At 23.3% G+C, this 24,784-nt stretch overlaps 9 protein-coding genes across 9 annotated transcripts; 7 read left to right on the top strand and 2 right to left on the bottom strand.

Moving 5' to 3' along the window:
• Positions 1-456: 456 nt before the first annotated feature.
• On the top strand, positions 457-1,457 carry PVVCY_0901820 (phosphoglycerate mutase, putative; the record flags this gene model as incomplete). The annotated part of the gene is made up of 3 exons (XM_008626523.1): positions 457-490; positions 593-674; positions 821-1,457. 3 exons carry the CDS (start codon positions 457-459, stop codon positions 1,455-1,457), a joined length of 753 nt encoding a protein of 250 aa, XP_008624745.1.
• A 1,796-nt stretch (positions 1,458-3,253) lies between these two features.
• On the top strand, positions 3,254-3,653 carry PVVCY_0901830 (conserved Plasmodium protein, unknown function; the record flags this gene model as incomplete). Its single annotated transcript, XM_037634330.1, has 2 exons — positions 3,254-3,418; positions 3,579-3,653. The coding sequence occupies 2 exons, from the start codon at positions 3,254-3,256 to the stop codon at positions 3,651-3,653; spliced, it is 240 nt and encodes a 79-aa protein (XP_037490439.1).
• A 1,221-nt stretch (positions 3,654-4,874) lies between these two features.
• PVVCY_0901840 (CorA-like Mg2+ transporter protein, putative) lies at positions 4,875-6,273 on the top strand (the record flags this gene model as incomplete). Its single annotated transcript, XM_008626525.1, has 2 exons — positions 4,875-5,121; positions 5,213-6,273. 2 exons carry the CDS (start codon positions 4,875-4,877, stop codon positions 6,271-6,273), a joined length of 1,308 nt encoding a protein of 435 aa, XP_008624747.1.
• A 1,200-nt stretch (positions 6,274-7,473) lies between these two features.
• PVVCY_0901850 (tRNA nucleotidyltransferase, putative) lies at positions 7,474-9,796 on the top strand (the record flags this gene model as incomplete). The annotated part of the gene is made up of 2 exons (XM_008626526.2): positions 7,474-9,633; positions 9,716-9,796. The coding sequence occupies 2 exons, from the start codon at positions 7,474-7,476 to the stop codon at positions 9,794-9,796; spliced, it is 2,241 nt and encodes a 746-aa protein (XP_008624748.2).
• Positions 9,797-9,892: 96 nt separating this feature from the next.
• On the bottom strand, positions 9,893-15,613 carry PVVCY_0901860 (conserved Plasmodium protein, unknown function; the record flags this gene model as incomplete). Its single annotated transcript, XM_037634331.1, has 6 exons — positions 9,893-9,955; positions 10,069-10,269; positions 10,394-10,531; positions 10,630-10,677; positions 10,781-15,401; positions 15,498-15,613. 6 exons carry the CDS (start codon positions 15,611-15,613, stop codon positions 9,893-9,895), a joined length of 5,187 nt encoding a protein of 1,728 aa, XP_037490440.1.
• A 767-nt stretch (positions 15,614-16,380) lies between these two features.
• Positions 16,381-19,569, bottom strand: PVVCY_0901870 (conserved Plasmodium protein, unknown function; the record flags this gene model as incomplete). Its single annotated transcript, XM_008626528.1, has 1 exon — positions 16,381-19,569. The coding sequence occupies one exon, from the start codon at positions 19,567-19,569 to the stop codon at positions 16,381-16,383; it is 3,189 nt and encodes a 1,062-aa protein (XP_008624750.1).
• Positions 19,570-21,244: 1,675 nt separating this feature from the next.
• On the top strand, positions 21,245-21,478 carry PVVCY_0901880 (conserved Plasmodium protein, unknown function; the record flags this gene model as incomplete). Its single annotated transcript, XM_008626529.1, has 1 exon — positions 21,245-21,478. One exon carries the CDS (start codon positions 21,245-21,247, stop codon positions 21,476-21,478), a length of 234 nt encoding a protein of 77 aa, XP_008624751.1.
• A 4-nt stretch (positions 21,479-21,482) lies between these two features.
• Positions 21,483-21,851, top strand: PVVCY_0901890 (heat shock factor-binding protein 1, putative; the record flags this gene model as incomplete). The annotated part of the gene is made up of 1 exon (XM_008626530.1): positions 21,483-21,851. The coding sequence occupies one exon, from the start codon at positions 21,483-21,485 to the stop codon at positions 21,849-21,851; it is 369 nt and encodes a 122-aa protein (XP_008624752.1).
• Positions 21,852-22,892: 1,041 nt separating this feature from the next.
• On the top strand, positions 22,893-24,381 carry PVVCY_0901900 (palmitoyltransferase DHHC3, putative; the record flags this gene model as incomplete). Its single annotated transcript, XM_008626531.2, has 6 exons — positions 22,893-23,341; positions 23,473-23,590; positions 23,746-23,907; positions 24,046-24,107; positions 24,199-24,229; positions 24,352-24,381. 6 exons carry the CDS (start codon positions 22,893-22,895, stop codon positions 24,379-24,381), a joined length of 852 nt encoding a protein of 283 aa, XP_008624753.2.
• Between the last annotated feature and the right edge of the window lie 403 nt (positions 24,382-24,784).

A 24,784-nucleotide genomic window follows, 5' to 3' on the forward strand; every position in this document is an offset into this window, starting at 1 on the left:
TATGCAAATACTTTATGATATTAAGACTATATTTGTGCACATAACTATATCTATAATACGATTTTTCATAGCACTAATTAAACCCATATGCATATTATAAAGAGAGTTTTTATAACATCCATATATGCAGAATATAATGATAATAACAGTAACAGTACACGGTATATATACTTATAAAATTATTAAAAACCGTCACATTTATTATAAAAATTATAAATGCATATTTATTTATCACAATTATATAATAGTAATACTAATTTATTAAAATAACTTATAACCTTAAATTTTAACATACATTTTAAAGTGTATTTCTTTGGCATTTGAATTGTATTCTTATAAATAATTTTTTATAAACAATTAAAATTTTTTGAATATATAAAATTGTAAAAAATATATAATTATAAAAAAATATATAGATTTACAAAATATATTTTTAATAAATAATATATAAAGAAAATGACGACATATACTTTAGTTCTTCTAAGGCACGGTACGAATTAAAATAATGAAAAAATAGTTTTCATACTATAAAAAAGTAAATTATTATTAAGTTCAATTTATTCTATCGATTTTTCATTTTTCTTTTTTTAAGGTGAAAGCACATGGAACCAAGAAAACAAGTTCACAGGTTGGACTGATGTTCCCTTAAGCGAAAAGGGAGAGCAAGAAGCCATGTAAAAAAAAAATACATATATTATGCACCTTTTAGATGATTAACTCTCCTTTTTTAATAAAAGGGAGATATATTTTATCCCTTTTTATTTATCGCTTTTGTATATGTGTGTATTTATTCATTGACGCTATTTTAAATGCTTTGTAGATCCGCTGGAAATTATTTGAAAGAAAAAAATTTTAAATTTGATGTCGTTTATACATCTGTATTAAAAAGAGCTATTACAACAGCATGGTATGTTTTGAAATCTGGTGATCTTTTACATGTACCAGTCATAAAAACATGGAGATTAAATGAGAGACATTATGGCTCATTACAAGGTTTAAACAAATCCGAAACTGCTAAAAAATATGGAGATGAACAAGTTAAAATATGGAGAAGATCTTATGATATTCCCCCTCCAAAATTGGATAAAGAAGATAATAGATGGCCAGGACACAATGTAGTTTATAAAAATATCCCCAAAGGTGTATTACCATTTACTGAATGCTTAAAAGATACAGTAGAAAGAGTTTTACCCTTCTGGTTTGATAATATTGCACCAGCTATATTAGCAAACAAAAAGGTCCTTGTCACTGCACATGGAAACAGTTTAAGAGGATTAGTTAAACACTTAGATGGCTTAAGTGAAGCTGATGTATTGGAACTTAACATCCCAACTGGTGTACCATTAGTATATGAATTAGATGAAAACTTAAAACCAATTAAACACTACTATTTATTAGATAGTGAAGAATTAAAGAAGAAAATGGACGAAGTAGCTAACCAAGGAAAGGCAAAATAAATAAGAGAGAATTAATATCCCAAAGGGAAAGTGTGCTTTCCATATATACATATGCGCACTGAATGCACATGGTATTTTTTGTAACATCAGCAAGCTGATAAAAACAAAATTATGCATTTTAAACTCAAATGACAAGAAAATTAAGAAATATACATTTTAATTAATATGCTGGTGTTTTCTCATATGGATATGGCTTTTCATGCGTACTAAAAATAATATTTATTTTTATTAAAATATGTATATGTGAAAATTTATATATAGTGTAAATTAAATATATCGTGAAATGCTACATATTTAAAATTAATATTTTACCCATTTAAGTTTGTGAAAAAAAAACATGCATGAGTATTTGTAGCATATTAAACTAAATACTTTTAAATTATTAAAGATGAATGTGAACAATTAATCATGTTCCTTTCTGTAGTCTGCATACTACGAATTATAAGCTTCGAGCAAGTATGCATATAACAAAAAACAAATTTTAAAATAGAGAAATGGGCATGCTTGGTATAGATATTCATGCGTGTAAAACTTACGCAGATTTATGTTGTACTATTTAACGTTAAAAGATATTATAAAAATAATTTATATGCCTTTTATGGTCTATTCCCCCCATGTAGTATTTAACACTGGTCTATTAACATTTTTAATTGCCGTATAGAAAAATAAAATAAAAATAATTCTCCATTATTTAAATATAGCTATATAATAGCTATTTGTTCATATAAAAAGCCAAAAATGGTAAAAAAAAAAAAAAAAATAAAAATAAAGATGGTATTATATGGATTTATTAAATTGGGATATACAACAGTAATAGTGTTTTATTATAACATTAAGGAACGGTATAATAATAACTTATGCGACATCATAATCTTAAATTATATAAATATGCATGTTATGTGCTACATATTATATATATTATGTTTTTTTTAGCTTTTACAACGTCACTTTAATAATTCAAATTATTTATATACATTAATAATTTTCCTTGCAACTTATCACAAACTTCTTTTTTTTTTATAAATATGGGTTTGTCTTCATGTGTGCAAAAATATATATAAATGAGTCATAAAATTAATATAAATATAATATGGAAAAAATATTAAATATATATCATTTTATGCTTTATTCATTTTGCGTATAAATATATAATTATTATACAATATATATATATTATATTTATTATGCATGTACTGCAATAAATTAATGCAAATTTATATGAACAATTCAGAAAAAAAAGTACAATATGATTTTTAATAAAATTAATAGGAAAAACAATGAAAAAAAATGAAAAGGGAACTATAAAAAATATGCGTAATTTTATGGTATAAGTACTATATATTTTTATATATTTTTTTACATGTCAGTATTATTCCTATGAACAAGTAAATGATTTGATAGATTTATTAATTAAAAAAAATTGTTAATATGCATAATTTATTATTGATAAAGTATGCATATAATATTATATATACTATATATATTATATACATATTTTATATATGTTCATATTTCTATACACTAATGCATATTTTCCCGTGTTAACTTCACCAGTTTAAAATGTAGATATAAGTGAAAAATTATAATAACAGAACAATTTTTCACAATAATAATTACACGAGTCGAAATATTTTCAGCATATTTGTTTGTTCAAATTTTAAGCAGAATGATACTATAAATATCAAAAAAAAAACTGCAGCATTTTTTAACGCATACAGCATATATTTTAACTTGAAGAAGAAACCATATAAAACAAAAGTCAAAGCAATATAATTCTATCCAAAGTTGTTGAAATAATGTCTACAATTAAGAGGGCTATCACGTACTATTTCGTCATAGTATCACTATTTCCTGCAACTTTTTTGGGAATTGTTGGCTTGATGTTATTATATGATTCCGATTCATTAGAGCTACATGGACATAAGAGTGAAAAAGTCTTGCCATCTTTTATTTGCGCTGGGGTAAGAGATAAATATTTTATAAAATGGCATTCCTTATGCCGCAGAAATTTCATATATTGTTAATATTTTATAAAGTCACCTACCGGTCATGTATATCTATATTTATGTATATATGATGGAGAATAACATTTTTCTCTTTTTTTTTTTCACAACTTTGTAGATATACTTTTTCATATTAATCATCAGTAGTATTATATTAATTAGAAACAATAAAAAACCAGCTGCCTCAAAATAAAGCATTCAATCTTATATTTCAGAACCTATTTGCATTTATGAACAAGTTTTTTTAGTATTTTTATACACAGATTTATATGAAAAACTAATTTGCATATTCGTATGTATGCATGTATTCCTTATGGGGATTTAAGAATATCATTAATTTATATTTCTAATCATTATCATTCTTAAATATTGCTTTTAATATATTTTAGTTTGAAATGATGAAATCTCATGATATATTTGGTGCATGTACACATGGGAAGGATGTATATACATACTTATAAAATAAATAGAATTTGATTGTTTTTGTCTGAAGCACCCCATAACAAATTCATTACAGTGTAAATAAATTCAACAATAATAATATGTGGTTATTTACTAATTCATTCGTTTGCACCATTTTTAAAATTAAATGAGATAAAAATGAAAATGGAAAAATATTGCTCCCCCTTAAGTAAATATACCTGGCCTCTTTCTACATCCATATTACTAAAATGAAAGACTTATTTTATATTTATTTGATTATTTTGATAATTTAAAGTTATCAATGCGTGTTCGTTTTTTTTTTTTGTAGCAAATTTTTTAATTTTTCCAATTTGTTGTTTTCCTTATTTTTATTTTTTTAACAATATGGATTTACAAACTCATACCGTCATATACATATAATATATATATGATGAATTCATATATAAATTAGATAAATTTTTTGACTATACTAATGTAAAATGTAATCATATTTATCGATCATTAATTAATGCCTTTTCATTAGTTATTAAAAAGTGGAGGATATAATTTCCCAGATCATTGAGAATGTTTTGATTTAAAAAAAATACAAGCAATTTAAGATGAGTAAAAATATAGGGAAAATGGCAATAATTTATTACTATTACTATATGGTGTATATATATATATATTTCAGTTTTAAAAAAGAATTAATATATAAAAAAACATGTTTATTATTAAAATTATAAAATTATAAAATATTATTATGAAATTATTTGTTTATTTAGTACATAATTATAAAAATCATTTTTTTTTTTAATTTTATTTATTCATAGTAAGGATGCAATATAGGGGGAAATAAATTTTCTTGTGTTTGTTGATCTTGACATTTATATTTTTAAAATAAAGTAGTCATATAATAAGTAAACATATAAAGCGTGTAAAAATGTTAACATGATTTTGATAAATTTATATTGTAAGGTATATTAATGTATTATATATAATAAAAATAATAATGAACAGATGGCTAAATATAAATAAATGTATGAGTAGAATTATTCATCCATATGTTTTAAGACCGAAGAATTACATACACCCAAATTGGGTATTTAAATTTAGTACTTTAAAAGATGAAAATAAAATATTTCCTAAAAAAAACTTGAATAATAATATATTAATGCAAAATATAAAAGTTGCCGATGATGGAAATGTTATTTGCGAGCAATTACTTTTTTCTAAGTACGATCTACCCTATGTTTTGAGTAAGTCAAATGTATAAAAATGAAAAACCCAATGAATGTTTTGGTCATTTACAAGTAGTACATATGTTTTTTTTCTTGGCCTTTTTTGTAGAAATCCCGGTGAGCGACCTTCGGCTAATTGACACAGGAAACAGTAATCACAACCCCACAATTTTAATACGAAAAAATGTGATATTACTTAGGACCGGATTTATTAGTTGCATTATCCGATATAATGAAGCTTGGCTTTTTGAAGGTAGCAATTCTGTAGTAATAAATGCAAAGGACTTAATTAGTAGAAACATAAAAAAAAAAAATATAAAATCTAAGGATAGTAATAGTGAAGGGGGAATTGAAAAAGTATATAACAAAAATAGTTGCATAGATAATGAAAAACATAACACAAAACAGATTAACGAATTTTGTAATGATGAAAAAGAAGAACTAAACTATTTAAATATAATAAATAATTTTTACAGATATAATAAAGGGAAAGCATATTTTGAATTTCTATGTTTAGATATATGTATGCAATTATCTATTAAAGAATATGAAAATGATTTAGAAGGAATAAATTATAAAATACGTGATATTATATTATTACAAAGGAAGGAAGAAAATAATGAATTAAATATGCTAACAAATAAATTGTTAAGAGATATGATGAAAATCAAAAATAATTTACAAAAATTGTCAAATTTATTAAATGCATTACGTACTAATATTGAAAAGATTTTAAATAATGAAAGTGATTTAAAAAATATGTATTTAACTTATTTAAATAATAATACATATAATAATTTAAAAGATTATAGTGATTTAGAAATTTTATTAGAAACACATTTACAATTAACAGATGAATTATATGGACAGTTAGAAAATGTAGAAGAAAAAATTACACATTATGAAGAATTAATGAGATTAAATTTAGATTATAATAGAAATAAATTTATTTTATTAAATGCAAAAATATCTTTTTCTACTCTTTTATTTTCTATATCATCAGTTGTTACAAGTTTATTTGGAATGAATTTAAAAAATTTTGTTGAAGATAGTAACTATGCTTTTACTCTTGTTTCTATTTTTGTTTCTGTATGGTCCATAATTGGAATTTATGCCACCAAAAATATAAATACTCTTTTGAAATTTTTTGATCGCTACAATTTTAGGTAGCATATTTAAATGGGTTCATCTATGATCCCTGAATCTGCATCTGTCTGTGCATATATTATTCTTTACATAATTTTGAATATTTTTTGAAACTTTCATCGATTTTCCTTAATTTTTACGTCAAACTAAGTTGTAATCATTAAAAATTTTTAAACTAATTCGAAAAAAAAAACAAATTACTTAAATGTTAGAAAAACGAGAATTGTATCCCCGATCATGTAAATATCACAAATTTGTGTGGTTCTAAAAAATGTGTTATTTCATATATATGCATCTATTTGGTAAGGTAAATAAATATTTATAAAACCGTCTTGATAAATAAGAAATATCAATCAAGAAAATAAGTAGAGGTCATAATAAAAGTTAGAATATTTTTTACTAGCATTTTTCATATTCATGAGTTGGTCATTACTACTAATTCAAAAAGTTAGGACAAAACAGATACACATAAAACTATGAATGGGTATTTATATAAAAAGATTATATTACATCATGGTTAGGAATAATAAACGAGCTGAACTAAATAGTAAAATTGGAGAGAGACTTGTTGGTGTATTTTTTTTTTATGAAATTTTAAAATAATCCTGATGTATATATAGTAAACCTTTTTCGAATACTTGCCATGGTTTGGCATTTACTTTTAAATAAAACAAGTTTAAAATTTTGCCTATTTTGATATATTCCTAAAACATTTTATTTTATATTAATCCGGTTTTGTAAAAAAAAAAAAAAATTGTAGAATGGTATGCATAACATAGGGTATGCTTATATAATAATTGATTTTTATTTTTTTAACTTATTTTATAATACATAAATATATATATTTTTTGTATATTTATTAAGTGTCAAAATGTATTATGGAATATAAGTCAGAGAAATAGTTCATTTACTATTTGATTTAAAACGAAAGAAAAAAAAAAAACAAAATTTGTTCTATCATATTTTAGCATATTTCATTTCCCTCAATTTTTGTGAATTTAAGAAAGAGTGGCATATTAATATGTAGCACTTCAAATGAAAAAGAGAAATATCATAAGAACACCAAGATATGTATAATTTATGTTTGCCATTTTTATCATTCTCAAGTTATTATATATGGATAGTGTAAAGAAGTATTCCAAATATATCTACCTATGCAGGTTTCCAAATTGTAGGATTATTTTATGAATTATGACCCTACTCTTTTTGCAAGCCTTTCTGTGAATGAACTTTTTTTCTGTTTTTATTTTTTATACAATTTTAATAATTATTATAGTATGCCATAAAAATAAAGGAAATGCTTTATCAACATTTGAGAAAGTTTTCGATAGATTACAAATGTTTAGTAGGGCCAAAAGGAATTACAACATTTTAAAAAAAAAAAACTTTTTGTTTTATACAAAGAAAGTATTTTATATAAGCCCTAAAAATATAAGTAATACTAAACATCGAAACTTCAATGTAATTAGATTTAAAAGGTGGCATAATTGTGACGAGAAATATAATAAACAGTTTAAACTATTTATAAAAAATAATTTAATGAATAACGAAAAAATGACATATGATAAAGAATATTTGTCTTACTTAAAAGGTTATATAATTAATGGAAAGGACCTTGAGGTATCTGAAAAAGGAACCTCAATTTATCAAGCAGAGGATAATAAGAAAGATGGTGAGCACAGTTGGGATATCGAAAGTGTGATAGATAAAGCAGTGACACAGAGAGAATTAGAATTGTTTGAATTTTTGATGAAAGTAAATGAGCAATATAAATTAGATACTACACTTAGAGTTGTTGGTGGATGGGTAAGAGATAAATTTTTAAATATATCTAATGATGATATAGATATAACTGTTGATAATATGAAAGGTTCTGATTTTTGTAATTATATAAAAGAATATATTAAAGATAAAGAAAATAAAAACTTTAACTTTGGCATAATAAAAATAAATAGTGATCAATCAAAACATTTAGAAACATCAAGTTTTAATTTATTTAATTTTCAAGTTGATATTGTAAATTTAAGGAATGAAACATATACAGAGGAAAGTAGAATACCCGAAATTGCAATTGGAACTCCTGAAGAAGATGCATTAAGAAGAGACTTTACTATTAATTCTTTATTTTATAACTTAAAAAATAAAAAGGTTGAAGATTATACAAAAAATGGTATACATCATTTAAAAAATCAAATAATATCAACCCCATTGAATCCATTAACTACATTTCTTGATGATCCTTTAAGAATAATTAGATGCATAAGATTTTGTGGTTATTTTGATTTTAATTTAGATCAATCTATTTTCGATGTTTTAAAAAATGAGGATATAAAAAAATCTTTCAATAAAAAAATTTCAAAAAGTAGATTAGCATCAGAAATAATTAAAATATTTTCCCATAAATGTAAAAATATAGTTCTTTCTTTAACCTTATTAAATTATAGTAATTATTCCGAAGAAATTTTTAAACTACCATTAGATTATTTTGTACAGAATGAAGAAGTATTTGAAAAAATGAAAAAAAAAAAAAATCATAAAATAGATGATCATTGGTATGAAAATAATGGGGTAGTAAATAAAAGAGTTCATCTTTTTGAGGATTCAAAAGAAATTAATCAAAATTTAGACAAGTCTGTTGATGAATATGTGAATCATAAAGACAGTAATAAAACAAACCTTAGTAAAGATGATGATAATAATAAAAGTGAAAATTTGAAAAATCCAAATGATGATCGAAATATAGAAAATGATTGGCTTTTTGAAGGATTAAATTATGTAAAATTTTTTAAAGGAATTGAAAAAAGTGAATTATTAAAACAAATATTATATGATTTAGATTATAAAGAAAATATAAATTATATACACATGTGTTTATTTTTATTGCCACTAAAAAATTATTATATATATATAAAGAAAGGTGTAAAAACAGAATATGTAATTGAATATATAATTAGAGAATCTTTAAAATTCCCTTTAAAATATTCAAAATTTTGTGTAAACATATATGAAGGTTTTACACATTTATACAAGTTATACAAAAATATAAATGTTTTAGAATTTTTAAAAGATAATAATGATAAAAAAATGAATTTAAATATAAAAGGGGATGTTGTAGTATTTTTAAAAAATGTTGGAGACAAATGGGATTTATTAATTTTAATATTTTATATATTTCATAAGTATAATGAATTAAATAAAAATTTTATTAATATTATAACAAACGATATTTATTTATCTGATTTTGCTGTCAAATTATATCAATATATTTTAAAAAATGATATTCAAAAATCTTATAATATTAAACCCTTTTTAAAATGGCCAAACATTAAACATCATTTTCCCAACATCGCCCCAAATCGAATTAATGAAGTCTACGAACAAATTGTAAAAATAAAAATTAAATAATACAAATGATTACATATATATGTGCATTTTTTCATTTATTTTATATTATTATTTTTTTTAGATTCATTTTACTTGTATCCATGGAGAAAAGGAGGAAGAGTGCATTGAGTTTTTAAAGAAGCATTTTAACAAACCAGAGTAAATTATCACCTACCCCATTCCTTTACCATTCAGAATTTGGGTGTAGATGCGCTCCACATATTTCACTTTTTTTTTTTTTACATTTTTTATTCTACAATCAAAGCATCTCCGTTTTGGCATTAATAATTTTTTCCTCTTCTTCTTTTAATTTCTTCATGTCCTGAAAGCGTAACATATATTATGTGCATATAAATATGACTAGCCAAAAATGAGCAATTTTATCACGTGAAAAAAAAGTAGAAAAAAAACAGAAAAAAAAAAAACGTATCTTACCGCTTCATTAATACTTAGTGATATAATTTTGTTGCAAATATTCACGAAATCTTCATGGGTATCAACTTCCCCATTTGTTTGAATTTCCAAACATAATTTATTGATTTCTTCTTGTGATAAATAAATGTAATTCCCTTTGTCATCTAAAACGCCATTTATCATGTCTAGCGTCTCTAACTCCTCGAGTTTTTCTCTTATATCCTGCAAAGGAAAAAGTCGAAAGTCAAAAAATAAAAGATACATAACAACAATGTTAATTAATCTACAAATTTTCGGAATTGTTTTTTTTTTAAATTTTTATGAACATGTTTTCATTGAAATGTACCTCGGTTGTTGTCTGAAACTTAACGGATAACTCAGCTATATTTACATACTTTTTCAACTTAATAAAGTTCAAAAAACATGATAAAAGAACATCTGACGATAGCCAATCCTCTTCATACTTCTTTGATATTACATGAGACTAAATAAAAATAAAATAGAATAAGTGAAAGTAAAAAAAGTTACAATATTATGCATATGGAAATACATTTAAAGAGTTTATATAAAATATCCATTAACCTTCCACTTTTTAAGATTTTCAGATTCGTCAATTATTTTCTTCTCGAACTGGTATAAAAAAAACATACATAGAATTTTTTTCTTATAAAATGTATGATATATATACAAACATATAGACACACAATAAGTTGTATGGAATCATTCATATTACATTTAGAATATCTGTGTTGGTACTATGCCTTGTATATTCATATGGTTTTGTTGTGTTTCCTATATCTACATTTCCTTGATCATATATTATTTTAGAATTTTGTAATGATGCATCTAATTGAGCAGAATCGTCTAATGTGTCATTATTATTTCTATTTCCATTGTTTGTAATTCCTTGTATATTATTTGTTGAATTTTCTGGACTATTCTCTAGACTTTTTTTTTTATTTTTTCTTATTTCATTTAATTCTATAAATTCATTCTTTAAATTATGTTGAAATTGAATTAATTCCTGTTCTTTCTTTTCTTTTTGTAATTTATATTTTTCTTTAAGATATTTAAAATCATATATTTTGAATTGTTGTGAATTTTCTCTTGAATTTTGATCTGCTTTCTCACTTACATTATTTTTAGAATCATTTAATGTGCTTACATTTTTATTTTCATCTACAAAATATTCTTTTAGTTTTCTTATCTGTTTTGAACTTTTTCCAGATGATTCTATTATGCTTGAATCATTTAAACTGTTCATGTCTTCTAACTCTAACTTTTTTTTTTCATTTAAAATATTGTCTGAATTGTTCATAATATTAACATTTCTTGGGCTGTTTTCACCTGTACTATTTTCTGACTGTGCATCATTTAAATCGTTTATTGTAAGTTCATTATTATTTTCATTTGAACTTTTTTCGTTGTCACATTTATAAGAACTTGTGAAAAGGGAATTTTCCTTTCTGATTTGTTCGCTCACAACTTTTTTTGAGTCATTAATATGAGAATCTTGTTTTGCATTGCTATCACTTGACATTTTTTCTGAACCGTTAATATTAAGATTCATTCCCACATCCTCATAAATCAAATTATTGTCCAAGTCACTAATATACGAACCTCTCTGTAAGCTCCTTTCGTTTAATGTTTTTTTCGACCCTTTTATGTAGCAATTCCTTTTTGCATCACTTTCACTTTGTATTTTTCCTGACTTGTTAATATGAGAATCGACTTTCAAGTCTTTTTCACTTGGTATTTTTTCTGACCCGTTAACATGAGAGTCAATTTCGAAGTCCCTTTCACTTAATCCTTTTTCTGAGTTAATATGATAATCAATTTTCAAGTCTTTTTCGCTTAATCGTTTTTCTGAATTGTTAATGTGAGAATCAATTTCTAAGTCCCTTTCGCTTAATCTTTTTTCTGAATTGTTAATGTGAGAATCGACTTTCAATTCCTTTGCATGTAGTATTTGTTCTGAACTACTAACATGGGAATCCCTTTTGGTATCGCTTTCACTTTGCCTTTTTTCTGACTTGTTAATATGAGAGTCCCTTTTGATATCACTTTCACTTGGTCTTTTTTCTGACCCGTTAACATGAGAATCCCTTTTGGTATCACTTTCACTTTGCCTTTTTTCTGAATTGTTAACATGAGAATCCCTTTTGGTATCACTTTCACTTTGCCTTTTTTCTGAATTGTTAACATGAGAATCCCTTTTGGTATCACTTTCACTTTGCCTTTTTTCTGACTTGTTAATATGAGAATCCCTTTTGGTATTGCTTTCACTTAGCATTGCTCCTGAATTGTTAATGTGAGAATCAATTTTCAAGTCTTTTTCGCTTAATCTCTTTTCTGAATTGTTAATGTGAGAGTCAATTTCTAAGTCGTTTTCACTTAATCTTTTTTCTGAATTGTCAATATGAGAAACAATTTTTAAGTCCATTTCACTTTGTACTTTTTCTGAATTGTTAATATGGGAACCGATTTTTAAGTCCCTTTCAGTTTGTATTTTTTCTGTCTTGTTAATATGAGAATCGGATTTCAAGCCCTTTTTGCTTAATGTTTTTTCTAAACCATTAATATAAGAAGCAACTCGTGACATTTTTTTAATTGAAGTATATTCTGAATCGTTAACGTGTAAATTTGTCTTTGATTCCCCTTCTTTAATTGAATATTCAGTACTTTTAAAATATGAATCCAATTTTGATGCCTCCTTACTTGAACAATTTTCTGAACTATTAATGTAAGTATCACTATTTGATTCCATATTGTTTGAATGACCTTCGGAGTTTGTTATGCAAATACTTGTCTTTGAATTTTTTTTATTTGAATCATCAATGTGAGGATGTAATTTTGCGTCCCCTTCAAGTGACAATTTTTCTGAACCGTTACTGTAGAAATTTGTTTTTTCTTCCTTTTCAAATGAATTATTTTCTGCATAATTTAATGTATTATTTGCTGAATCATTTTCATTTTCATGATCATAATCACAATAGATGCTTACAGTAGAATCATTTTGATTTAGATCCTTTGATTTTGTTATAATACTTGGATTTTGTTTGTTTTGACTATTTTCTGATAAAGATTTTTTTGAGGTTTTTAAGATTAAATCGTTTGATGTATTTGTTGCATTATCTATATTACTTTGCTCGCTGATACTATTAGGTACATTTTCTATTTGACTAGAAATATGGCCATTTGTTAGTTTTGTTTGTTTATAATTACTATTATTTGATATACTTATGCTTTCTTTTGCATTCATAGAATTGATAATATTATTTTCCCTTATTTCTCGAACTTCATTTTGTGATATATTTTCAATATCCTTAATATGTGGGCTATTCATTTTGCTGTTTATTGAATATTTAGCTTTTTCGTTATTTAATCCATATATGTTTTTACTTTCTACCCCTGCATTTTTTACTTTTATGGTTTCTGCTTCTATATTTTCTTCTTCTCTATTTTTTACTTCTATATTTCCCATGCCTATATTTTTTGCTTCTTCATTTTCTACTTTTATGCTTTCTGCTTCTATATTTTTTACGTCTTCATTTTTTACTTCTCTATTTTTTACTTCCTTATTATTTACGTCTACATTTTCTACTTCTCTATTTTTTACTTCCTTATTATTTACGTCTACATTTTCTACTTCTCTATTTTTTACTTCCTTATTATTTACGTCTACATTTTCTACTTTTTTTACGCCCTTGAATTTATCCACTACTTCGCTTCGCTTCTTTTGGTCTACCCCTTCACTACGCTCATTTAATAAGTCAGTTTTTCTTATGGAATCATTCAACTTTTCATAATATATTTCATCATTGTCATTTATCTTTAAGGAAATTGATTGATTGTCTTTGTTTTTACCAGTATCGATAGTATTATTGCTATCTTTTAATGTCTGGATTGAATGTTTAAAATTTTCTGTATTTTTTATTTCCTCATTTTGTTTTTCTCCTACCTTACTATCTTTTTTATTACTATTGAATAATCCATATATTAAACCAACAAATGAACTATCTTTGCCTGGCTTTTTAAATTTACTAAGTTTTACCCCCAATTTTTGTTTTGATTTTGTTTTTTCTTCACTCTGGTTTTCATCATTTTTTATTTTTTCGCTTTGTTCACATTTTTCTAAATCGTTCGTTTTGTCATCACTCACAGTGTGTGCAGTTTTGTCCGTATCTCTAGTCTCGATAAGTTTTTCAAGCTCATGTGTTTTTGCAGTTTTGTCCGTATCTCTATTCTCGATACATTTTTCAGATTCATATGTTTTTGCAGTTTTGTTTGGATCTCTAGTCTCGATAAGTTTTTCAGATTCATATGTTTTTGCAGTTTTGTTTGGATCTCTAGTCTCGATACATTTTTCAGATTCATATGTTTTTGCAGTTTTGTTTGCATCTCTAGTCTCGATAAGTTTTTCAAGCTCGTGTGTTTTTGCAGTTTTGTCCGTATCTCTATTCTCGATAAATTTTTCAGATTCATATGTTTTTGCAGTTTTGTTTGGATCCCTAATTTCGGTAAGTTTTTCTGGATCGTCTGTTTTTTCAGCTTTGCTTGCATTGCTAGTCTTGATATGTTTTGATGATTTTTTTAGCTTTTCAAATTTTTCCAACTCATTCAAACACTCACTAGAACCTTGTGCACCATCTTGTGTTGTGTGCCCATTCGAATTTTCCTCGTAACTCTGAATTGGAATGTTTGATTTGTCGGTCGAGTTAGCTGCTTTTAAATCATGGTAAGTACCATTATATTTTACATTGTCTATAGATTTTTTTTTTCTATCAGTTTCCTCTATGATCGCATCATTTTTTACAATTGAATAATTATTTAATGTGTCTATACTATTTATAGAATATATTGAATTTTTATTTATATCATTTTTAGTATATTCGGTATTAGTAATATTTTTTAATCTATTAAAAACTTTATTTGATTCATGAATATGTTTAGATTCATAATTTGTTGAATTTAAAATATTATTTATATCTTTAATATTAATATTTTTTTCTTTTTCTAAAAGTTTTTTTAGTTCTATATCTATAATACCTAAATCATCTTTGATATAATTTAATTCTTCATTTATTTTGAGGTATTTTTTTATTTGTATATTTTCTCTAATATAGCATGTATCACAATTACTTGCTTCTGTATATCCAGTTATTTCACTCAAGTCATCTATCGAATCTCCTTCATAACTATCTTTATAAGTTGAATCCCAAATATTTTTAGATATTTCTTTTAAATCGAATTTTTCTAAAGATTCAATTTCATTTTCATACAGAAAATGTTCATCATCATTTATGGAATTTTCTGTGCTTGTAAAATTTTTCTTTGACGACTTTTTTATATATCTAATATAGATTAAAGTGAATAAATATGTTTATGTCGATATAGATGTATATGGAATCTTTGCATCTACGAGATAAATCACAACAACAATGAATTACCTTATCAAATATATCGATATAATAACCACAATTATGTTAAAAATTATAAAAAAAGAGTCCCAATTTTCAAAGTTCGTATTATTTAAAAAGTAAAAATATTTTAAAGGATTCTCCATTTTAAGGTTCAGCCTTAAATTGTATTATCCAAAATGCATATCCATTCGCATGGATGTACATACTCAAGATATATTCATGTATAATTTAAAAAATGTAAGACCATTTCTTATTTATATTTGACCTAAAATATTATATTTTTTTTTACGAACAAATTATTATTCTAGGTCTTAACAAGGTTATTATATATAATAATTAATAAAAAAAAAAAGCTAAAAATATATGAATTAATAAACAAAATAATGAACGAATAAATAGTTATTCTAAATATGTTTAAGATAATAAATACTAAAATGGCCATTTTTTTATGTCTTATTTTATATATACATGGGACTATATTCTAATGTATATATTGTGCATGTCTTTTTTTTTTCTTTTTTATTTAGCATAGAGAAATAAAATTAGTATGCATATATATATATAATTTTATAAACCTTTTTAATAGCTTTTATAAACAGTTGAATATATTTTCATTTCTTTATTTTTTCAAGTTATTGTTTTTTTTATCTTATTTCAATTATAGCCTCTGCTATATGTGTAGTTATATGCATATTCATAATATGCACACACATAAATATAGTCATTCACTTTAAATGGAAAAAAAAACTATTTTAAATATAATTACACTGTGTTAGTATAAACAAAAAACATGAGAGTATACATGAAATGTGTAGAAGTAGGTCGTGTATTATTTATGGCATGCAAAGAGGGAAGATGGTTCAAAACAATCAATAGAAATGAGTAAAATTGTGAAAGACACATGATAGATTTATGGATATATTTTTCTTATTGTCCTTTTCTTAAGATAATTAGAAACCTCTATCAAATCATTATTGTCATTTTTCATATAATTGACTATGTATATTGGTTTTCTTTTTTCTCTATTAATTTTGTTTAACTTATTTGGTGTAAATTTTTTAACGACATTTTTTTCTGAGTTAAAATGTTTTTTATATTGTTTATACAAGTTAATTTTATTTTTGCAATTTATGTTTTTGTGTTGAACATCTACATTTATTTTTGTGCCTCTGTGGGTTTGGCCATTTAGTAAGTAACTGTTTTCAGAGTTGTCTATACAAAAATTTTGAGGAATCAAATTCAAATTGTGAATTATTTTTTTGTTTTGCTCAAAATTTTTTGTATTAATATCAAAAATAGTTTGTAAAACTTTTTTAAATTCTATTTTTGAATCAGTTTTGTTTCTTTTCAATTGTTCTATTAATGTATTAGTTATTTGTATTCGATTTTCTTTTATTATTTCTTTAGTTTCATCAAATTTTTTATTTTCCTTTTTGTTAAAATCGATGATTATTTTATTTATTTTATCTTCATTTGGAATAGATAACATTTGTAAATTTATTTCATTAATTTGATAAATAGTATCATTCATTTTTTTTTTCATTTGATCTAAATTTTCTTCTATACTGGAAACTTTTTCTAATACAACCTCATCTATTTTAGTTGAAATTTCTTTTGCTTTATCATTAAGTTTATTTGAAAAGTTCATTTCGATTTTATCTAAAACGTTGTTAAATATTTTATTTAATTCCAATTTATTTTCTGTTTCCATTTTTAGAACCGTATCATTGATGTTATTTAAAGCAATAGTGTTACCTTCCAAAGAACTAGATACATTTTGTTGTAATAGTAGTAAACTATTTTTTATATTATCAATTATATCTTTTTTATTTATTTGTAATTTATTAAAAGATTTCAATTCGTTAGACATACTATTATGAAGTTCATTAGTCAATTTTTGAGTTTGATCATCTAAATTATTCTTAACACAATTAATTATATTTTTTTCTATTTTTTCATTATCTATTTTTGTATAATTTTGTAAAATATCTTTCACATATGTATCAAACAATTGAAAATTATTTTTTTCGATTTCTTTTGCAAAAAGTGTTAATCTTCCTTCGACTGATTCGATAACTTTTTCAACCACTTCCTTAATGTTATAATTATTATGGTTTACCTGATTTTCATTTAGGATCGAAAATTTTTCATCAATTTTATTTCCAAACATTTGTAAATCCATTTTTAATTCTTCAGTTATGTTTTTTGAATTCATTTTATCCATGATAATGTTCAAGCTATTTTTTATGTCTTCTAAACCGTTTTGATTTTGATACTCCTTGGTATTGGCTATTACCCTTTTGATATCCTCTATAGTGCTCATATTATGCATTTCATAGATTTTTTTAAAATTTCTTTGTATATTTTCTTCATTAAGATTGTGATCAATATTTTTTTCCATGATTGTAATATTATTTTTGATTTCTTCTCCTATATTAACACCTAAATTTTTAGACATAATTTTTGTATTTTTTTCAATATGATCACTTAAATATTCATCTATATTTCTACTTAGGATAGATATATATTTTTTTAGTTCTTTACTTATATTTTCATTTATTTGATCATTTAAAAATATAATTTTTTTTTCTAACTCTTTATTTATATTATCATTTACATTAATGTCTATTTTTTTTTCAACTATGTCTATTTTTCTTTTTAATTCATTATTTACATTTTTATATAAATTATTTTCCATATTATTACTAATATTTTCTAATACATTTTCATTTAATTTATCATATAATTCTTCTATATTATTTTTTATTTTGCTATTTATATTTTCACTTAAACTAGTATTTAATATGTCTACATTTTTTTTTATTTCATCATTCATATTTATATTCATATTTTCATTAATATTTTTATATGCTTTATCAATATTTTTTTTTATTTCAAGGTTTATACTTTCACTTATTTTATCGGAAATATTATTATCCGTTTCAAAGCATGATAAATTTTTTTTCTCTAGAATGTTAACTAAATTATTTTCAAGAAAATCCATAATATATTTTTCGATTTTATTTTGTATATTTTTATCTACATTAGTTGAAAGACAGTTATTTGCGCTATTTCGTATAATACCAGGAACACCTTTACAAATAAAATTTTTTACTTTTAAAAGTTCATTTTGGTCATCATTATTTTCTTTCCTTTGATTCATCATTTCTGTTATTTCATTATTGGATTTGTCTATACACTTTTTTTGAGCCATATCACATGTTTCAGTAAATGCCATTTTGGGATTCGTTAGTACTGGGTATTTATTAGCCTTATGAGTATTCAAATTGTTTTCTTTAATATTTGCTTCATTTATATCTAATTCTTTTTCAAAAGCTCGAGTATTTTTTATACTATTATATTCTTTATACAATACTGTATTATTATTTACAATACTATCATTATATATATAGCTATTATTTAAATATTGTGTATTTTTATATGTACTTGCATTTAAATTATATATTTTTTTATTTATATTTTCTAAAGTACTATTTGAATGTTTCTCTCCAAACATATTATGATCTGTTTTTCCAAAACTAAACTCATTTCTTTTTCTCACATTATTAATACCAGCTGTATTAAAAAATTCATCTAAATCTTCTCTGTTTATTTTTACATTCGATTGATAACAAATTGTTTTATTTTCATCACTAATTGTTCTATTTTTATAATTGTCGTTACGATTTGTTTGTATGTTACTATACAATGTTTCATTGTTTTTTTTTGTTTTTTTTTTTAACTGTTCTACTTTGTACTTATCATCAGTTCTAGATTCTTCACTATGCACATTTTGTCTCCCAGAATTTATTAATTTATTTGTATGTTTTTTTGATACTTTATCTCTAAAATATCCTGACACTAACAAACTTGTATTCATCTTTTTATTCTCATCAACATTTTTATCAAAGTCAATTGTACTACATCCTCTCAAACTTTCATTACAATCTCTTTTCATAGACTCACAAAATAAATTTCTATTTCCATTTTCATATAAAAATTTATTACTTTTTTTTAATAGTTCAATATCATCATTTACTTGTTTACTTAATGCTCCTCCGTGTGTGCGATTTTCTTTTATTTCCTTTTCTATCCACATTATATGTATATGTATGTATATACTTTTGTTTTTTTCTTTTTCTTTATCGAGTTGTATTATCAGATAAATGTGAGGGCATGCATAAATTTGTTTGTTCTACTTACTACTTTATCAATGTATTAAAATAAAATTCAGAGTATGTGTTATACTTTTTTTATAAAATTAATTGTCTATCCTAGACATTTCAAATAAACAACCGCCAAGTTTAGACTTATAGAGAGTTGATAAAATAATACAAAAACAGTAAAATGCTTATTTAAAAAAAAAACTACAAAAAATAAACACGTTAAATAAAGCGATTGCGTAATAAGGTATCAAACTCAAATTACTAAAAAGGTGTATATAATATATTGTCAAATTTTTTATACAAAAAAAATTAATTAAAAAAAAGTTACTAAACAAACAAATATATTTATGTATGCATATACCATTTCGAAAAAAACAACAACAAATGTTGTATTCGAATTGTGTAGGATGTAAAGAAATAGACAAAAAAAATTAATATAAAAAGTGTAATCGATAAAATTGTGTGATTGCACTTTTTATAAAAAAAAATATTTTTAAAATGAACAAAAGGAATAGCTAGCTAATTCTTATTGACAAATATGTATAGACAAAATTGGAAATAATTAAATGGGAAATGAAAATAGATAAAAAAAATTATACATTTTTTAGAACTTTTTTAAAATAATATATATAATAATAAAACAATTATTTGTAATTAAATAGAACAACGATAATAGAAAAATAATAATCAAGCAGACAGAATACTTTTTTGTATTAATTATTTCTCAGCATATTCCATCTTTTTATGGTGATTAATTTTTCATGGGTTTTTGAATTCTCTTTTCATGAAGAGCCCATAAATAATATAGTATATTAGTTTGGAAAAAAGAAAAAAAAGTGTGTATATACATTTTCCTATTTTTCATATATTAATATATGCCTTTTGTTTTTTCTACTATAAATATGCTTTATATATTTTTTGCTAGTGCATATAGATAAGATATTTTGACTGTCTTAATTATTTAAATAATTATCATACTATATTAAGAAATAAATAGAATAAAAATTTACAACAAAAAAAGTGCATAAATTGATACAAACTTATTTTTAGAAATCTTCATAAAAAAAAAAAGTAAAATCACAATTTCATTTTTATAATCCTTTATTATTATTTTTTTTCAAAATGAACATTATCATTTTATTATCGTCTTTTCGGAATATATAACACTTTTTAATATAAGCATGATATGAAAATAATTTCTTTTCATTTTCCTAAACTCTTTATTTGGCTTAATTTTTTTCTCTTATTTTTTTTCAGTATATTTATTTTTACATTTTTCTTATTTCATGCTAAAACCATAAAGGGAAATTTATTTTTTTTTTCTTATCAATAAATATTAATGAAAATATAAGTATTTATTAATTTTTTACGTAATTATAAAGAGAGACATATTTTATTTTCAAACATTTTTACACGTTTAAATTTTTTTTATTTTCATCCCTGAGTTTCCTATTTTCAAATATATAAGTATTTATCGCATATTGTTGAAAAAATCATGAGGAATGGGAATAAAAAAAAAGTTAATAAATAAAAGTATTATATAGGCAATAGTATGATGAATAGAAAACTATAAAAAAATTTGAAAAAAAAAAAATATAAAACTAAGTTATGAGTATATCAACGAAAAACACGGATGACTGTATTTTTTGCCGTGTGACTGGAACAGTACTATTTGGAGGTGTATCATTTTATTCATATTTGAAATTTTTACAAGCAAAAAAAAAAACAGGAGATAGAGTTTTTTTTGGATTTATGTTTGCCTGTTTTGGAATTTTATCGATATATAGAGCAAGTACACCAGCACGAAGTATTACACAAAAAACAAAAAACCAAGAGAATTAGGATAATGGCAAATAATAATGAAAATATGACTTTCAAGGATATTTTAAACAGTAGGGAAAATCAAATAAATACAAACATATTGAATGATAATATGAATAATTATTGCAATTCATTCAATATTAATCAAAATTCAGTAAATATATGTAAAGGAAATACCGAATTATATAATCAAGGGATAAACAATAATATCAATATGAACTCTACTTCAAGAAAAGATAATGTAGAAATATATGTTGAAAATATGCTTAATGAATTAAAAAATAAAATGCAAAACTTATCAAATAATTTATTAAGTAAAGTTGATAATATGGAAAAGTCGTTAGAAAGTCTAGAAAATATCATGTCTACTTTTTCAAATAAAAGTGAATTATAATTATTATATTCAAATATAAAACTATATATATATATAGTATATCCATTACCCAAGTATATATCTTTTGCTACCCTCTCTACCTTTTAAAATATGTCTAACTATACTGATAATCATTATTTATAACATTAAATTAAGTGAATAATTTATATATTTTTTAACGTAAAAAAATAAAATAAATGAAATGCTTATGTTGTTTTCCTTAATTTTAATTTCCTTCTTTGGTTAGTAAATTTTTTATGTGCAAAATGGTATGAATAAAAAAGTAGCATTTTAAAGTGACATTAAAAAAGCCATATATTTTTATTTTATGAATTATAAATCTTTGAATACCAAAGTGTAATTTTTTTATTTTTTCCTTTTTTTTCACTTTTCTTTTTTCTATTTATTCCCTTTTCCTTCTTTTTTATTTTTTTATTTCCCTTTTTTATGAAAAAATTTCAGTTTAATTAATTTCGGAGGTGTGTGTGTGTGCGTTTTTTTTTAATTTAATATTTTTACAATTCCCCAACGGTTTATATTTTTGATTTGTATTTATTTTTTTTTTTGATTAAAATGAATGTAATTATAATGTTATTCTTTTCTTTCCGTTTTAAACAATAAAAATGCAAACTAAATGTATTTAAAATACATTGCTATTATAAATCGTTTTATTTATTAATATCTACACATAATATATTACTTTATAAATGTTATTTTCAAATTTTTAATAAATATTTACCTTTTTATGCAACTTACTGCTGCTACAAAAAATAAAAATGAAAATGACAACAAATCAAAATATAAAGAAGAAATGGGAAGCATAATATTTGGACAGAAAAAATAAAAACGAAAAAAAGACAGTATATATTCAATAATTGTTTCATTATGATTATTATTATTATATACTTTTTTTCAACCTATATTTCGTGTGTAATTTAGAGATTTACATTTTGTAAAATTCATGAATTATTTTCAAGTCATAAAAGATAGTTTTTCTTTTATTCTGTCAAACAATTAAGCATATCACATAGTATAATTATAATTATTTTTTTCGTTGTAATTATGAATAAGAAAATATTTGCCTTTAGAGATGATACAAAATCAAAAGAAGCGGATGAATTTATACGAAAAAATGGGTTTACATTACCCTTTCAAATATTTCAAATTTTGTCTTTTCTGATATTTATAGTTATAATTGCATTTATTATTTGTATTTCTGCATTGAATACTAATCCTATATTTATAACATTTTATATATTCTTTGGAATTTTAATTATTGCTATTCTTATATTATCTTATATTGTGACATCAATCAATCCTATAGATCCTCTGTCTTTTAAGTACATTAATAGAGTAGCAAATGACGAAGATATTAAAGGATTATATGAATGCGATATTTGTGGATTTGTAGAGCCTCAAAGTAAACATTGTAAAGTTTGCAATAAATGTGTTTCCGTTTTTGATCACCATTGTATGTGGGTTAATAATTGCATAGGGAAAAAAAATTACAAGTAAAAATTAAAATAAACATATTTTAACAAATATACTGCATATTATTTAGATTCATTAAAAAATATATAAATTGTGTTTAATTCGATTTTTTATGTCAATTTTAATATACATAAAATTTATTAACGTTCAGGTATTTTGTATCCCTACTACTAGCCTTAACGATTTTTCATTGTTTCGTATTTCTCTTCTGTGCGATTACTTTTTTCATGTCTTTGAAGCATGATATTATAAAGGATAAATGGAATAAGGTAAAGCAAAATGGGGAAAAAAAATATATGCTATATATATGTGTGCATAGATGAAAATAACTGTTCATGCCGTTTTTGAAATTTACTGTGCTAGCTTACATTTTTAATGCTTATGACCAACCACATGTTATTTTTTATTTGATTTGCTTTTTTAGCTTTACGGATATTACAACGACGCATTATTCTACACACTGATATGCGCACTTTTTGTGTTAAATGGAATATTTTTTGTTCTAGTCATACAGCTTTTTGGATTGCACATTTATTTGATTTCAAAAAAAATGACAACATATGAATATATAGTTAACCGATCTAACGTACGAATAAAACTGAATATTAATTTGTGTGCATATGTATTGTTTAAATATGTGTGTGAACTATCATTTAAGTAGCTATCTTTCCAGCATATAAACTCACCATTTAAATGGCTAGCTATTTATTATTTTATTTTTCAGTCAGAAGACAAGGAAAAGATGGGAATTAAAACGTTTTTCGAATGGATTATTATAGATAAAAAGTACGTTAAACATACAACGAATTTAAATATATTATTCTTCCCCCAAACTTTTTTATACTCCATTTACTCATTTATTTTTTACTTTTTTTAGGAGATTGAAAAAGACAGATAGCCAAAGCGAAGTATAAAAAAAAAAAAAATATAAAAAAAAAAATATTAAAAAAAATGATATAGCTATATATACACCATTCTTTTGTATGCTACAATATATGTATGGTATTAATTTAAAATAAATTTTTAGCAGGATATAGAAAACCCCAAAGTTGAAGCTTAAATGTCTATAAAATATTAATAAAAAAAAGTTATTAAACAAATAAAAACTAAATATGATCAACAATATATATGGAGCATCCATCAAAAATATTTTTATAAATGCATACACAAGTTGTGTGAAAAAGGGATATATATAATAACAATTTTAAATATTCCATCATAATTTATGTAAACACAAAAAATTAAAAAACGAATAACTATATAATTGTGTATATAATGGAAGATTTAATAAATAAACTTTATTTACACGTATTTATCATATAACTTTAGTGTGCAACCTCATTACACAGTTAGGGGATATGATGCCATTACATTTTACTGTTCTGTTATTCCCTTGAAAATTATTTTTTTTGCAAATTTTACATAAAATTCAAAGGTAATTAAAATTATATAAATGTGTAAAC

The sequence above is a fragment of the Plasmodium vinckei genome, assembly GCF_900681995.1.
Source record: "Plasmodium vinckei vinckei genome assembly, chromosome: PVVCY_09".
Lineage (NCBI taxonomy): Eukaryota > Apicomplexa > Aconoidasida > Haemosporida > Plasmodiidae > Plasmodium > Plasmodium vinckei.